The sequence below is a fragment of the Trichomycterus rosablanca genome, chromosome 3 (assembly GCF_030014385.1).
Source record: "Trichomycterus rosablanca isolate fTriRos1 chromosome 3, fTriRos1.hap1, whole genome shotgun sequence".
In the NCBI taxonomy this organism is placed as follows: domain Eukaryota; kingdom Metazoa; phylum Chordata; class Actinopteri; order Siluriformes; family Trichomycteridae; genus Trichomycterus; species Trichomycterus rosablanca.
In genome coordinates, this window is record NC_085990.1 from 13,370,264 (window position 1) to 13,384,535 (window position 14,272).

A 14,272-nucleotide genomic window follows, 5' to 3' on the forward strand; every position below is an offset into this window, starting at 1 on the left:
CAGAAAAACAGATGAAGCCCTCTGTGACATCTTAATACAACATAATAACCACAGAGGACAACATTATCAGAAGCACATTTATGAGAAACACATACTGGTTGTACAGTATATCCAAAGTGGGTTACTGATAACAGTCCCATTGAAAAAGGCATTTTCCCAGTATCTACATGTTACAAGATAATCTAAATTAACTAATCACTTATTTACCTGGGTATTTGGGGCAACTTAGCTTGCAGACTACCTTATACCTTATACCATATATGCTATAATTTCATATTTGTGTTGTGTAAAAGTTGTGGTAACATTTAAAATGTTGTGTTTTTGGATAATATCGTTGAGGAAAAGTAGTTTTTTCTTTTTTGAGAATTTACCAGAGGTCATCTATTTTATAATAATGTTAGCAATGGGTGTGACTGACCCAATTGGAAGGGGTGTCCACATACCACATTTGGCCAAACACATACAATCCCTTACAGCACCCAGTCAAGAAACAAACCAAATGCCATTAAAGACAAATGAATGTAGTCTTTATTCCAAATAAATCTTTGTCTATAGATTTTACATCAGGTAAAATTACACAGATTTTACCCTCTTGCCTATTCATAAACCTTCACCCCTCACAGAATGCAAATGACTCCTCTGCTTCAGCAGGGGTACTTTTTATAACAACAATATAATCATATAATATTTATGACCATCATTTGATAAACCATTGCACAATAGTATAGAAATCTGAAAAGAAAAAAACAACAAAGAGCAAAGAAATTTGAAAACACAGAGTGGTTCAGTTCCCCCCAGACCTTTTACGAATGTATAAATCTCTAGTAGCCATAATCTTTCATTAAATCCTATAAACATTTAATATATTACGATAGGGGGAGAATACCATGTTTGTGTTGGTGTCTGTAAATGTAAAATGACATAATAACTGAAACAACTAAAATGGTGAACTCACTGTTTTGTTTGTTTGTGTTTCTTGAAACACCACTGATCTGATGGTAGGAGATAATAAGCTGTGTCTATTTCTGTATACATAAAGTTGCTCATTTAAAGTACATCCACCTTGGCTATTTTATTAGCTACACCAAGCATATGGGTGCACCTGGGTGTAGATATACAATTACTGTCTGTAACTCACTGGTTGCTCTGCAGAATTCTTGGGTGGTGGACCATTTAAACGTTTGTGATCGAGTGCACAGATTAACCCTAAAGTAAAAAGTTTACATTTCACTCATGTATGCACCTGATATGTTTATAATTACTATGGTATTTGAAGCTGCCATTCCTGCAACAAATTTCCGTCAAACTTTTAGGATACAATTTGGAGGAGCAGCTTCTGCCGCTAAGCCCGTGGCAATTTAAAGCTGGATTGACTGTGGACAGTGAGACCTGTGTTTCAGCAGATTTTAATTCACGACCGACCTGTCTCTTTTGTAAGGAGTTGGATAATCCGGACACATTTTATTGATGGGGGTTTGACAACCAGACAGCTGTAACAGCTGCAGTTTCAATAGCTCTATTTTTATGATAACTGATAAGTGATTTTAATAAAGGAGATTATGGAACCTTCTTGACCACCAACTTAATAATCTGTGATGTTTTAGGAATATTTTCACCTAGAAGATCTGTTATATTTTTAGATACACAGGAAATCAATAAAATTTGAGAATATTTGAGAAATTTGAGCACCACTTAAAGTAAGATGAGTAATTTAAATATATACTGAATGGTTATGATTCAGATTTTTCTGTATATTTAAATTTAAAACCAATAAAAACAGTGATGCCCATGTATATCTTTTATAAATACTATTCAAACACTGGTTTTGCTGTTCCAGTACATCTCTTGCGTGTTAAGAAGAAAGTATGTGTTAATAAGCATACATGAAGCTTAATGCTTAGAATGTAGAAGGGAACACAAGCATTCAGACACTACACGTAACACGTAATGTCCCAGTAATGTTTACAGAGAAGTCTCCATGCTTTACTGTGGGTTTGTTGTTTCTAGGGATGTATGTGAGTTCTGCTTTTTTATTTAAACATTTAGGTGTGCTTCTCTTTTAGCAAATAAGCTTTGTGTAGGGCGTAGAAACAAAGATGACTGTGGTAAAATATGAAACTGTTTTTTCCTGGTCACTAGACAATCCTTTTTTTAATAACTGAGAATACATTGTGGAATCCACAAAGTTGAATCAGTTCATCTGGACACAAGTTTGTTGTAGAGATACGTTTCGTCACTCATCCAAGTGACTTCTTCAGTCTGAGAGTACATCTCTCACCATCTTACAACACCATGACAGGAGCAATACCCCAATCATATGTGAAAGGCACACATGGCCATTGTAATTAATTGTGATTTGCATATGGACCTGATCACGGATTTCATTGTTATGCAATGGGCGGTGATCAATCATTATGCAAATCAACTGCATATAAGTTTAAGTATAAACTTTAAGTATATAAGTATAACTCGGACTGAAGAAGTCACTTGGATGAGTGACGAAACGTATCTCTACAACAAACTTGTGTCCAGATGAACTGATTCAACTTTGTGGATTTGTGTACCTGGATTATTGAGCATGCATTAAGAGATACTGTACATTGTGGAATCTTTTGAGGCCATCTGGTGATTTGTGGTCCTACAATTTTTTAGATTGTCAAACCAGTTGTACGGAATGTATACGGTGTTTGCTATATATGGCTTTGTAGCTTTTTCTATTCTAGTGATGTTTTATCACTTTGTTCTGACACATAATGGAAAAAGGCTTTGATATTGGCTTCACTTATTGAATGTTTGATGCTCTAAGCTCTTTAAAAGTGTATTTTATTGAAAAAGTTGGTTATTATTATCCCATTAATCCAGTCAGTAACTGTATACCTGTATACCAAAGTGCACCTATATAACAGCTGAACCAACAAGGTGGGTGTACCTAGCAAATAAACAATGCATATACGTCCTCCACACATCTCAAAAGGCTTAGACACACTAAGCTTACATGACATCTTGGCAATATCATTAGCATCCTATATTTGAAGATCGTACAAAGACACTGAGTCTGATTTTGAACGAGAGCACGAGTACAGTGACACTTTACTACATTTCTTCCCAAAGCACTAAAGTGTCAGTAAAGCCTACAAACAGGATTTCAGAACTCTGCAACATCATGTGCTTTAAAACTGTTACTGGGTGACATGTTTCTTCACACTGGCACTGGGTTTTAATGATATTTAAATCTTACTGCGGGCTTTTGGAGTAGATGTTTCCTCAATCAAAATCGTCATCCTACAGCAAGAACAAAGAAACTTAAAAAAAATTAAAAAAATTAATAAATAATCACATAAAATTGCCTGGAGACCAAAGGAAGACACAGCATAACAAATTTAGAAACAGACATACTGTAGCAGTACTGTTAAGTTTGCATTGATGTGTGTTACACTTTTGGTAAAATGAGCTGATCACTTGATGTGAGATCAGGATCCTCACCAACACTCCAAGACAAAAATCATTTCAGCTGAGAAAATAAAATAAACTGTCATTTCAAGTATAAAACACATGAAACAGATAACTGATAAGGCGTCAACCTTCACTTCTATTGTTAGCTTCATCTACTGTAATAAACAAAAACACTGTTTATCTTCAGACCACAAAACCTTTAAATCTTGTGCATAATTTTAGTTCACCGTCGCAATAACAAGCTAATAAGCTTAGATTCTCATGTCTTCTGCTCATGTTCAGACCTTAAAGTACCCCTGAACATTTCATTTTAAACCATTAAAATAATCTGTGCAGAGAAATAAATTTTTTATTTCCAGGAACCTCTAAAATAGTGTAACATTAGAAATACTTGAATATGCAAAATCCAAAAACAGCTATTAAATTAGCCATAGTCATATTCCTATAGAGTTGTATAATAGCAGCCAATTATGTCAAATGTATTTACATTTATATATCATACATGTTTTTCATATTCAATACATCTGATGTAGGTAGGTTGTATTAACTAGTTTAATAACTAGTTTTATTACTATTATTATTAAGGAGTCAGCTAGCTTAACGTACATGTAAGGTAGATCAAAGTTACCACAAACTGCATTATCTTCTACAACAGTGGTTCTACAACTGTGTTATGCCTAGTTCACACTACACAATTTTTGCCCTGATTTTCGGTCGGTGCTAGATTTGCCGGCTCGGGAGCAACTTAGCGTTCACTCGGGGATCGAAACTTGGCTCTCGATCGCTATGTGTGAACTACTCAACAACTCGACCCGAGCGGCTCGACCGAAGAGAGATTTCTAGCATGTCAGATATCTGGATCTGAGTCACACAACTGGCAATGAGTGCTATGTCGAACAGCCAATGAGAATGCAAGATATGGTATGTGGGGAAACGCAGGGGAGGAGTGTAAAAAGGTGGGACAGGGGCATAATATAGTTTATATCAGAATACATCGACACACACACGTTTTACAGTATTTCTGAACTTATTGTTCTCTACAAAACATATTACCAACGTTGCATTGCAAAAAATATTTGCAATATTAACCTCCAATTCACTATAGAACAATCCATGCTGGCCACGTAGCCAAATCCACTCAGATTCATTTACTTTTCCTACTTGATTTAATGCTGCACATCAGCGCACAAACTTTGATCACTCGCTACTTGTTACGTGCATTTTTAGACGTGGTATCATTAAACCTCTCATCACTTCTCACATGTGTTTTCATGACAAAACGTAGTTTGGGAGACCAGAGAAGCTCGGCTGCGATTCCAGTTGGTGATAGATCGTGTAGTGTGAAACCCTCTGTCCGCGATCATTCGTGTAGTGTGAAAGCCACACCGACTTGAAACTCTCGATTACAAGAGATCCAGTTGTGTAGTGTGAACTGTACAGCGACCTGACGACTTGGAAAGTCGTGTAGTGTGAACTTGGCATTAGGAATACCACCAGTACTATCTGAAACACCTCCAAGTGGTACACCTTAGAAAAACTGCTGTATGCACTAAAATAAAAAATTATTATTATCTGTTATATAATTTACATAATCTGTTTTGCAAAAAGGTCCTGGGTTCTTTCTGTGTGGAGTTTGCATGTTCTCCCTGTGTCCGCATGGGTTTCCTCCGGAAATCCTAATAAACAAACAAACAAACTTAATCTGTTTTATAAAGAACAAATTTGACCAAAATAGCCAACATTTATTCTCAGAAACAGGCACCCAAGAAGATCTAACTATTTCAAAATGTAACATTCAGGGGTACTTTAACCGACAAGTAACCTTACAGTTGTCCAACATCAACAAGCCTCATATGAGTATAAATTTCCTAATTTTAAATTATAGCCTGGGACATCCAACAATACAGGTAGTAAATAAAAATAACAATGATAATAATAATAATAATAAACATAGTACAGAAAAAGTCAGAATGGCTCAGTCTATTTGAAGTGTTTGTTCTTTTTTTTAAGATTGTGGTACATTTCACAGAACATTCGAATGTGTGTGCTCTCATTTAGGAGAAGCCAGAAGTTCATCTCTAGCTAGCCTTTGTGCCAGGGAGTCACAAGCCAGAGTTCGGGGGGAGATGAATCAACTCTGCACATCGTCCATCCTCAGCTTCCAAATTCCTGCAGTATGAGATGGTCAACAGGCTGCTGTCTCATTATATGACACAGAATGGGAACGTTCGAAATTGAATTCCAAACCAAACACAGAGGAACAGGGAGGACTGCGCTCCAGGAAAAAAAACACTCATCCACTGTCCATTGTTTTAGAATTCCTGCAGGACAATCCTCACTGGATCTGTTTTCCCATCCTCATCTTCCTCTTCTCTCTCTCATTTAGTCCTGCTCAGCCAGCAAGTCTGTAGTCGCGCTGCTCTGAGGCGGCGGGAGCGTACAACCCCTCGGAGGAGGGGAGTGGCCTCTTCGGCGAGGACTAGGCCCTCCACCCCCCTCACTGTCTGTATTGGAGGAGGAGCGTGGTGGGGGCGGGGCCAGGCGAGGCAAGGGAGCTGAGGAGGGAGGGATACGGGAGCATGAGGTCGTGCGTAGGCTCTGGATGCGCCGGCACTCCTGGCATATGCGTACATGAGTGCAGCCTCGTGGAAGAGGCAAAGTCACTGCAGGTGGACCAACAGGTCCTGCTGGCGTACTCTTCGCCCCCAGAGGCTCCTCTAGCAGACGCTGAGGCCCAGGCCCGAGATCAGAGGGGCCTCCTGTACCTCCGGAGCCTCCTGTCAGGGGCCCTGCTCCACTGTACAGCTTGCCGTTGCTAAGGCGCATCTCTCTCACCAGGCGCAGAGGGCGTGGTGCTCCCAGGCTGAGGCGAGCTGGGTGGCGCAGGGCTAAAGAGCTTGATAGGGGTCGTCGACGGCGCAGACGGGAGCTCTTCTTACAAGACACAGCATTCTGAAATTCTCTCAACATCTCCTGACACACAGAGACCTAAGGGAGGAAGGGGCAGGGATTAAGACAAGAAGGTAAACTACATGCCTGCATACTTTAGACCAGTGGTGGGCAAACTACGGCCCACGGGCCACATACGGCCCGTTAGGCTGTTTATTACCACCCGCTGAGTATTTACAAAATTGTCCTAAAACTGCATTGATTTTACCTTTTCCCTGCGTTTCAATTAATTCCACTAGATGGCGCACAGCAAACACTACCAACCTTTGCTAAAGCCGAGTCTATCTGGTCTACACACAGATATTAATTTTTCATATTTGCCATCGCATTGTGCCCTACTACCCCTCTGGAGTCTAGTCACTTGGCTAGTTTAAAACGTCACACATAAACCATTAACTATTGTCGAAAGTGCTGCTTTAAACGCTGAATTGGTGTTGTTAAGACAGCGATACACCAAGTACAAACAAAGATAAAAATAATCAAAAAATAAAATAATCACATAAAAAAATTCATCCTTTAATCCCGAAAATAAAGGTTTGAATGTAAATTTATATTTGTTCCAAACCCCCACCCCCGCACCCACCCGGCCCATCTGTCAATTTTTAAAACCCAGCGTGGCCCTTCAGCCGAAAAGTTTGCCCACCTCTGCTTTAGATCCTTTTAAAGTATAAACAGTCAGTACCATAGAGTAGTACCAATTCAATGCCATCAGCCAAAATTTTTTTTGGTTGAGCACGTGGCCACAGAAGCACCACTGCTTTCACATCATCACATGAAAATCTTCTTTCCCCTAAAGCTTCTTTGAGCGGCCAAAAAGGTGGAAATCAGAGGTCACTAAATCCGGACTGTAAGCTCTCCCTCAGTCTCTCAGACATGACCAATTAGTACTCCTCCCACCCTCACCCATTCCAACCAAAATATAAAAGTCTGGAAACTTTTTAAATGTCCCTCGTATGTGGACACCCCTTCTATTTACAGAGTTCAAGTACTTTAGCCACAGACCTTTGCTTGTGGAAGCAGTTAACTGTTTAAGCAAGACTGCGCCTTTGTACACACAGAAAGATCCATGAAAATATTGTTAGTCAAGTTTGGTGTGAAGAAATTCCAGGAGCCTGAACGGAGCCCTGACCACATCCCAATTAAAAATGTAGGATGAACTAGAACCAGGCCTTTTTGTCTAACAAATGTTCTTTTGACTGAATAGGCAGCCAACAAAGTGTAGTGTTTATTGCCATCCCAGAAGAGTGTAGACTGTTACAGCCGTAAATGGTGGAATGAGATCTCCCACAAACTCAAGTGTTTACATACTCTCGGCCATATAGTACACAGAGGACTGATGTTTAGGTTTTTTTCTCTCTCTCTCTTTTTCTCCAATTCTTTCCCCCAATTTCTCCCCCAATTTCTCCCCCAATGTAGTCGTATCCAACCCTCCACTGCTGACTGACACACGCCCCCTCCGACACGTGTGCAGTACCGACTGCATCTTTTCACCTGCACGAGGCGAGTTCATATGTGGATCAGCCTTGTGCAAGGAGAGCCACACCCTGATCAACATTATTCCCCCACTCTGCGCAGGCGCCATCAATCAGCCAGCAGCGGTTGTAATTGCACCAGTTATGAGGAACCCTGGTCTGGCTAATCCCACCCTGTGAACAACAGCCAATCGTTGTTCATGTAGCCGCTCAGCCCAGTCAGATGGCAGATCTGAGATTCGATACGATGTATTCAAAATCCCAGCTCTGGGTTGCTAGTATATTTTATCACTGCGCTGGCTGATGTTTAGTTTTAATTTATTAGAAAGCTTGTAAAGATGTAAATGTTTGCTAATGTTTGCTAGACAGATAACTACTAGCTATTGACCAGTCATTCACTCCTGACTGGAAGGTAGTGAACTGTTAGCAGAAAGAGATGTTAATAATTAACCAATCAAACTATATACTGTTTTGATTAATCCTGTTGATTAAAAGGGTTATTTATTTACATTTCCAAAAACATTTTGATTGAAAGTGGAGCTGAGACTGTTGGTGCAGGTATTAAAGGTAAGTATAAACAAAAAACAGGTGCAGAGCCAAGTCCTTTTTGTATGCAGGCATGTTTTGTCTGACAGTAGACAGACCGCCAAATGAATGAACCCATGCACCTGTGGATATTTTGATATCTCTTATAAATATGAAGGTTTTTTTAATTAGGGTTGGAAATGAGGTCACAGCGTTTCATTTACATAAGAGTGATTTTACATGTTTGTCTAAAATGCATGTTAATGCACTCCAGTCCACTGAACTCCATAAAAATGTACTGATAATATCTTATATAACATGCAATAAAGTCAAAGTGCACCTATTATACAGTCAACAAGTTGATTTACTGCTAACAGCACTGTAAAAACAAGTACATTACTTACTTCTAATATACAGATAATAACATAGTACACATACACCCATCAGGCATAACATTATGACCACTGACAGGTGAGGGGAATTTGAGCGATTTAAGGATTTGAGCAAGTTTGACAAAGGCCAAATTGTGATGGCTAGATGACTGGGTCAGAGCATCTCCAAAACTGCAGCTCTTGTGGGATGTCCCCAGTCTGTAGTGGTCAGTATCTATCAAAAGTGGTCCAACAGGGTCATGGGCGGCCAAGGCTCATTGATGCACGTAGGGAGCGAAGGCTGGCCCGTGTGGTCCGATCCAACAGACGAGCTACTGTAGCTCAAATTGCTGAAGAAGTTAATGCTGGTTCTGATAGAAAGGTGTCAGAATACACAGTGTGACACAGTTTGTTGCATATGGGGCAGCATAAGGGGGACCAACACAATATTAGGAAGGTGGTCATATGCTATGTTATGCCTGATCGGTGTAATATGAGGCTGCACAAATGACTTTAGTCCTGAAGCAAAAAACAACCAGTTAACTTTCACAGAAGTTCCAGTACAAAAACAAAACACATCTAGCGCTTTTCCACCAAAAGAACTCTGGTTCTTGAACCGGTTCTGTTCGGGTTTTTTTTAACCTGTTCGTGTTTTTTAGAGAACCGAACCACGTTTCCACCAGTTTTTGAGAACCAAGCCTGCGTCATCTATGGTAGGCATGGTGCAACGAAAGTAAAGAGTAGTAACATGATGGTGGAGCGTGTAGATTACCTACGAGCATTTGTGCTGTTGTTACAGATGTTTGTTTTTATGCAAAAAAGCATCAATCAACTATTGGTCCTAATGTTTGGTCCTCCGTTTTCTCCCACAGTCCAAAGACATGCAAGTGAGGTGACTTGGAGATACAAAATTGGCCATGACTGTGTTTGACATTAAACTTGAGAACTGATGAATCTTGCGTGATGAGTAACTACCGTTCCTGTCATGAACCAAAGTGTAAAATATGTTGTTAAAATCCTAATAAATAAATAACTATTTCTCATGGAATGCTGTCTGAGGGCTTGCCGGCTCTTTTTCCTGAATCTTTTCACAGTGTTATGTATGGTAGATGGCAAAGGACCTAAATTATTTGCAATCTTGGATTGAGAAATCATCCTTTGACTGAAAATGTCAAGCAAGAAGTGCCACAAAGTGATACACTTATCTGTTACCTATTTACTTCTTGTTGTGAAATTATTTAAGATAATATTCTCTCCTATTTTTCTATATTCACACTTTTTTTATGTGTTTCAGGCATCAAGTTAAAAATATGGTTATATTTACAATATACAATTAATTTGGTAAGTGAAAACAATGTAAACATTTTCATTGTATCCCAAGTATTCCATTAAAGGGGTTTGTAATTTAAATTAAGTATTATTTTTATGCTGGTTAATTTTAACCAAAAACCTCAGTACAGAACAAACTACATGTTCAGTAATGTATCACTTCGATGGATTTGAGTTTGACAGTCTAGCTCTAGCAGGTGCCGTTCATTCACTAAGGCCATGCAAAGTTCAATGGCTAGATAAGCCATACCTCATCAGTCTCAGCAGAGCGCCGTGTGGACCACACAAACTCCATCACTGCCACAAAGACAGCGATGATCAATCCACAGATCAATACCACAAAGATACCACCGATATTCTCCATCCCCAGACCTGCAACACACAGATAAAATCTATTAGGAATACCCATAATCTCTTCTAAGAAAGGGTCCACAAAGCTAGAACTATTATAATAAGAACCTAAATGTGCAAATAAAGAAACATAAGCACGGGTGCATTCAGACAGGTCATATAGTTAAGTAATTACCATCATTATGTTATGTATAAAATAATAAGTAGACCCAGAAGACCTTGATTTTGGATCGGGACGGCAAGATCTAGGTGACTTTAAAAGGGTTCAATATTGCAACACACGTGGTAGAGCTTTTTTTCCTCCAATTTTCCTCCCAATCTAGTTGTATCCAATTACCATATTGCATTACGCTTCCTCTCTACTGATATTGACCTCCACTCTGACTGAGAAGACCCATGATTAACACACGCCCTCTCCAACACGTGTGCAGTAGCCGACTGCATCTTTTCACCTGCACAAAGTGGGTTCATATGTGGATCAGATTCACAGAGAGACACACCCTAAACTTCCATTACCCGTCTTCTTTGTGCAGTTGCCATCAATCAGCCAGCAGAGGTCGTAATAGTAGTTATGAGTAATCCCCTCTGGCACCCTCCCTACGAACAAGCCAATCATTGTTCGTGTAGGTGCCCAGGCTCAGATTAGAACTGACGAGTTCGAGATGTCAGCTATGGTGTGCTAGTGTGTTTTTCACTAGTTTTCACTAGTTTTAATTTGAAGTGCATTATAAGTCTTAATTAAGATTAAAGAATTATACAGACTAACTTGTCCATTCATCTTTGCAGTGTTGAATTAAATCAGAGCAGGGCCAGTGCTGGGGGGGACTGGGGAAAATCTAAGTAAAAGTATTTACTTTTAGTCTTAGTAACGCCATGTGTGTGCAGGTTATATCAGCATTACAACGTGTTTAATACACCGCTGTTTGAGTAGCACAGTGGGCGGAGTGCATTCCCCCCCACCCCCCAAGCAATGCAGTCCAGAACCGGGGCTGATTAGAAGCAATGTCGAGTTTTTGTGCATTAAGCACCTGTTCATATGTTACGGCATCACTACATTTACATTTCTGGCATTTAGCAGACACGTAACATTGATCCAGCCTTGCTCAAGGGCCCAACAGTGGCAAACTGGCAATGGTGAGACTTGAACTAGCAACCTTTCAATTACTAATCCAGTACCCCAACCCGCTAGGCTACAACTGCTGTATTTGACAACGACTGAGCAGATGCCTTTTTCCAAAGCAACTTACGGTAGTGTGACAGAATACAGTCTGAGCAATTGAGGGTTAAGGGCCTTGCTCAAGGGTCCAACAAAAGAAACCTGGCAGTAGTGGTGCTTGAACCAGTGTTCTTTTCATTAGTAGACCATTACTTTAACCACTAGGCTACAACTACCCAGTTCACTACTGGGTTCTATAATTAAATACATCTGACCACAAAACTCTCCTTTAAATAAATCAACAACAAACTTCAGGTTAATTCTAAGGTGTTAATTCGGAGCTTGCATGCAGGCATCTTCTAAGCCTGTGGTATCATCTCACACAGTGCACCGATATACTCCTGACACACAGATTACCAGTAACAAAACTTCAGGTACAGATGTAAAAGGCTTACCTTTAGCTCTGTGATCCTCTTCCTTAGGACACTGTCCCCCCTCCCACCACCTGCGCTTCAGTATCTCCAGTCTGTTATTCTCCTGCAACTGCAGAACTGCCAGACTGATCTCATCTCTAAATGGAGAGCCTGAGAGAAGCAGAGAGAGGGTGACTGACGCAGACAGTGTATGATATGAGATACAAGGCAGATTGAACTTTTATTTGACGTAGAAATAATGTATTGAACTCTATGTGAATACATTTATTTGTGATAAACCTCTTACAGCCAGACGGCAACAATATTACCTCAGATTAGCATGTTTCTTTTATTTATCTACCTTCAAACAAGGATGTTCGTGTACCAAACACATGCTGACATGATTTCACACTGTTGTCTCTATTGTGAACAGAATCCCTTAAATAAATGGCTAAAGGATTTCAGATTATATTTTATTCTACTTAACACCTGTGCATGATGTATTAAATACATTCTATTTTAAATAATTGAGAATTGTATTAATCCATATGACATGAATTGATTCAGCTGTTTAATAAATGCTCATTCATTTATTTCTAGAAAACTAAAACAATACAGTGCACAGTGATGCCGCTGGTAGAGTAACACACAGCCCCGTGGGTCCTGGGTTGATCTTTTGCTTTGGTCACAGCAGGAAAAAAAAAACCATGAAGAAGGTTTCTACTTGAAATTGTAGATTGTATATAGATTTAGATATAGATATAGATTGTATTCCTGCTGGACCCAGTCCGGGACCGACTAGAATGAAGCCCTGAGTGAGAATAAAGAAATGATTGATGACATGGTTTTATACTTGTAGCTCGTAAACTAGTCCCTGTGAGATAGCTGCAAGAATTTCTCCTTTAAGCAAGTCTGAAGTTTAGAGACTATAGAAATATGTGATTTATTTTTGTTACCCACAGCAAGTAAGTGGCTGAGAAAAGATTCTAAAGCATCCATGATTTTCATGATTTAGGAGGTTTTTATTATCTCCAGTATTATAAATATATGGAGGGTGCTCGGGTGGTATAACACGCTAGCCCATTAGTGCTGAGATCTCGAGCTCTTAAATTCGTATCTCAGCTCTGCCATTACGATTGGCTGTAAGTCTGTAGGGGGAGGGATGATGGTTAAAACAGGGTGAGGCTGAGGCAAGTGCAGCCTTTGCTGAATGGTCGAGGCACCTGCACGAGGGGTGGCTGATCATAGATGGCAGTCATGGCATGAAAAACAGTTCTTGTGCAAATTGCAGCTGATTTTATTATAACAGATGTTTGTGAAGATTTCAGGCATCATTATGGAGGCCTCCTGAAGGTCTCAAACATAAAATTAATAACATTGAAGTAAAACAACTACTTAGCCACTAGAGGACACTAGACTTCCCAACATGCTCTTAGACTAGGTAACTTAAGAGAAGCCAGCAGATACTTAAAAAAGCTGCAAAGTGCCATAACCATAACCACCATAACCATCTCCATTAATACACCCCATGCAAAACTCCTCCGCTAAATAAGAAGCTGAATTGTAACAGTTGTGCACCTTAAATTGCACACAAGCATTTACACAAATTAGAACAATAGTAAGATGAATCTAAAATAGAACTCTTGGGCAATAATGTAGTTTGTTTTGCTGGAAGAAAGCATGGCTGCTTTTAAGATTCTAAAACACCAAACCCAATGTAAATTATAAAGGGTGGAGCATCATAACATGGGGCTGAATCACCGCATCACAGTATTGGGGCATTAGATGTTGAAGGAAACATAAATACTGTCACTGGTCGTAAATCTGGATATTTTAAGGCCTATATAAAATATACACTAATCAACCATAACATTAAAACCACCTCCTTGTTTCTACACTCTGTCCATTTTATCAGCTCCACTTACCATATAGAAGCACTTTGTAGTTCTACAATTACTGACTATAGTCCATTTGTTCTTCAATGGTCAGGACTCCCCCAGGACCACTAGTATGTATTATTTGGGTGGTGGATCATTCTCAGCACTGCAGTGACACTGACATGGTGGTGGTGTGTTAGTGTGTGTTGTGCTGGTATGAGTGGATCAGACACAGCAGCGCTGATGGAGTTTTTAAACACCTCACTGTCACTGCTGGACTGAGAATAGTCCACCAACCTAAAATATCCAGCCAACAGCGCCCTGTGGGCAGCATCCTGTGACCACTGATGAAGGTCTAGAAGATGACCAACTCAAA

The 14,272-nt window shown here is 39.7% G+C and overlaps 1 protein-coding gene across 1 annotated transcript in view; it reads right to left on the minus strand.

Annotated features, from left to right (window-relative positions):
- Positions 1-5,070: 5,070 nt before the first annotated feature.
- grik5 (glutamate receptor, ionotropic, kainate 5) overlaps positions 5,071-14,272 on the minus strand; it is a 187,596-nt gene continuing 178,394 nt past the window's right edge. Inside the window, exons 18-20 of the mRNA XM_062992731.1 lie at positions 12,062-12,190; positions 10,350-10,471; positions 5,071-6,441 (exon numbers count right to left, since the gene is read on the minus strand). Of these exons, the coding sequence (XP_062848801.1) occupies positions 5,836-6,441; positions 10,350-10,471; positions 12,062-12,190 (857 nt within the window). The 3' untranslated portion in view covers positions 5,071-5,835. The remainder of the gene's footprint in view (positions 6,442-10,349; positions 10,472-12,061; positions 12,191-14,272) is intronic.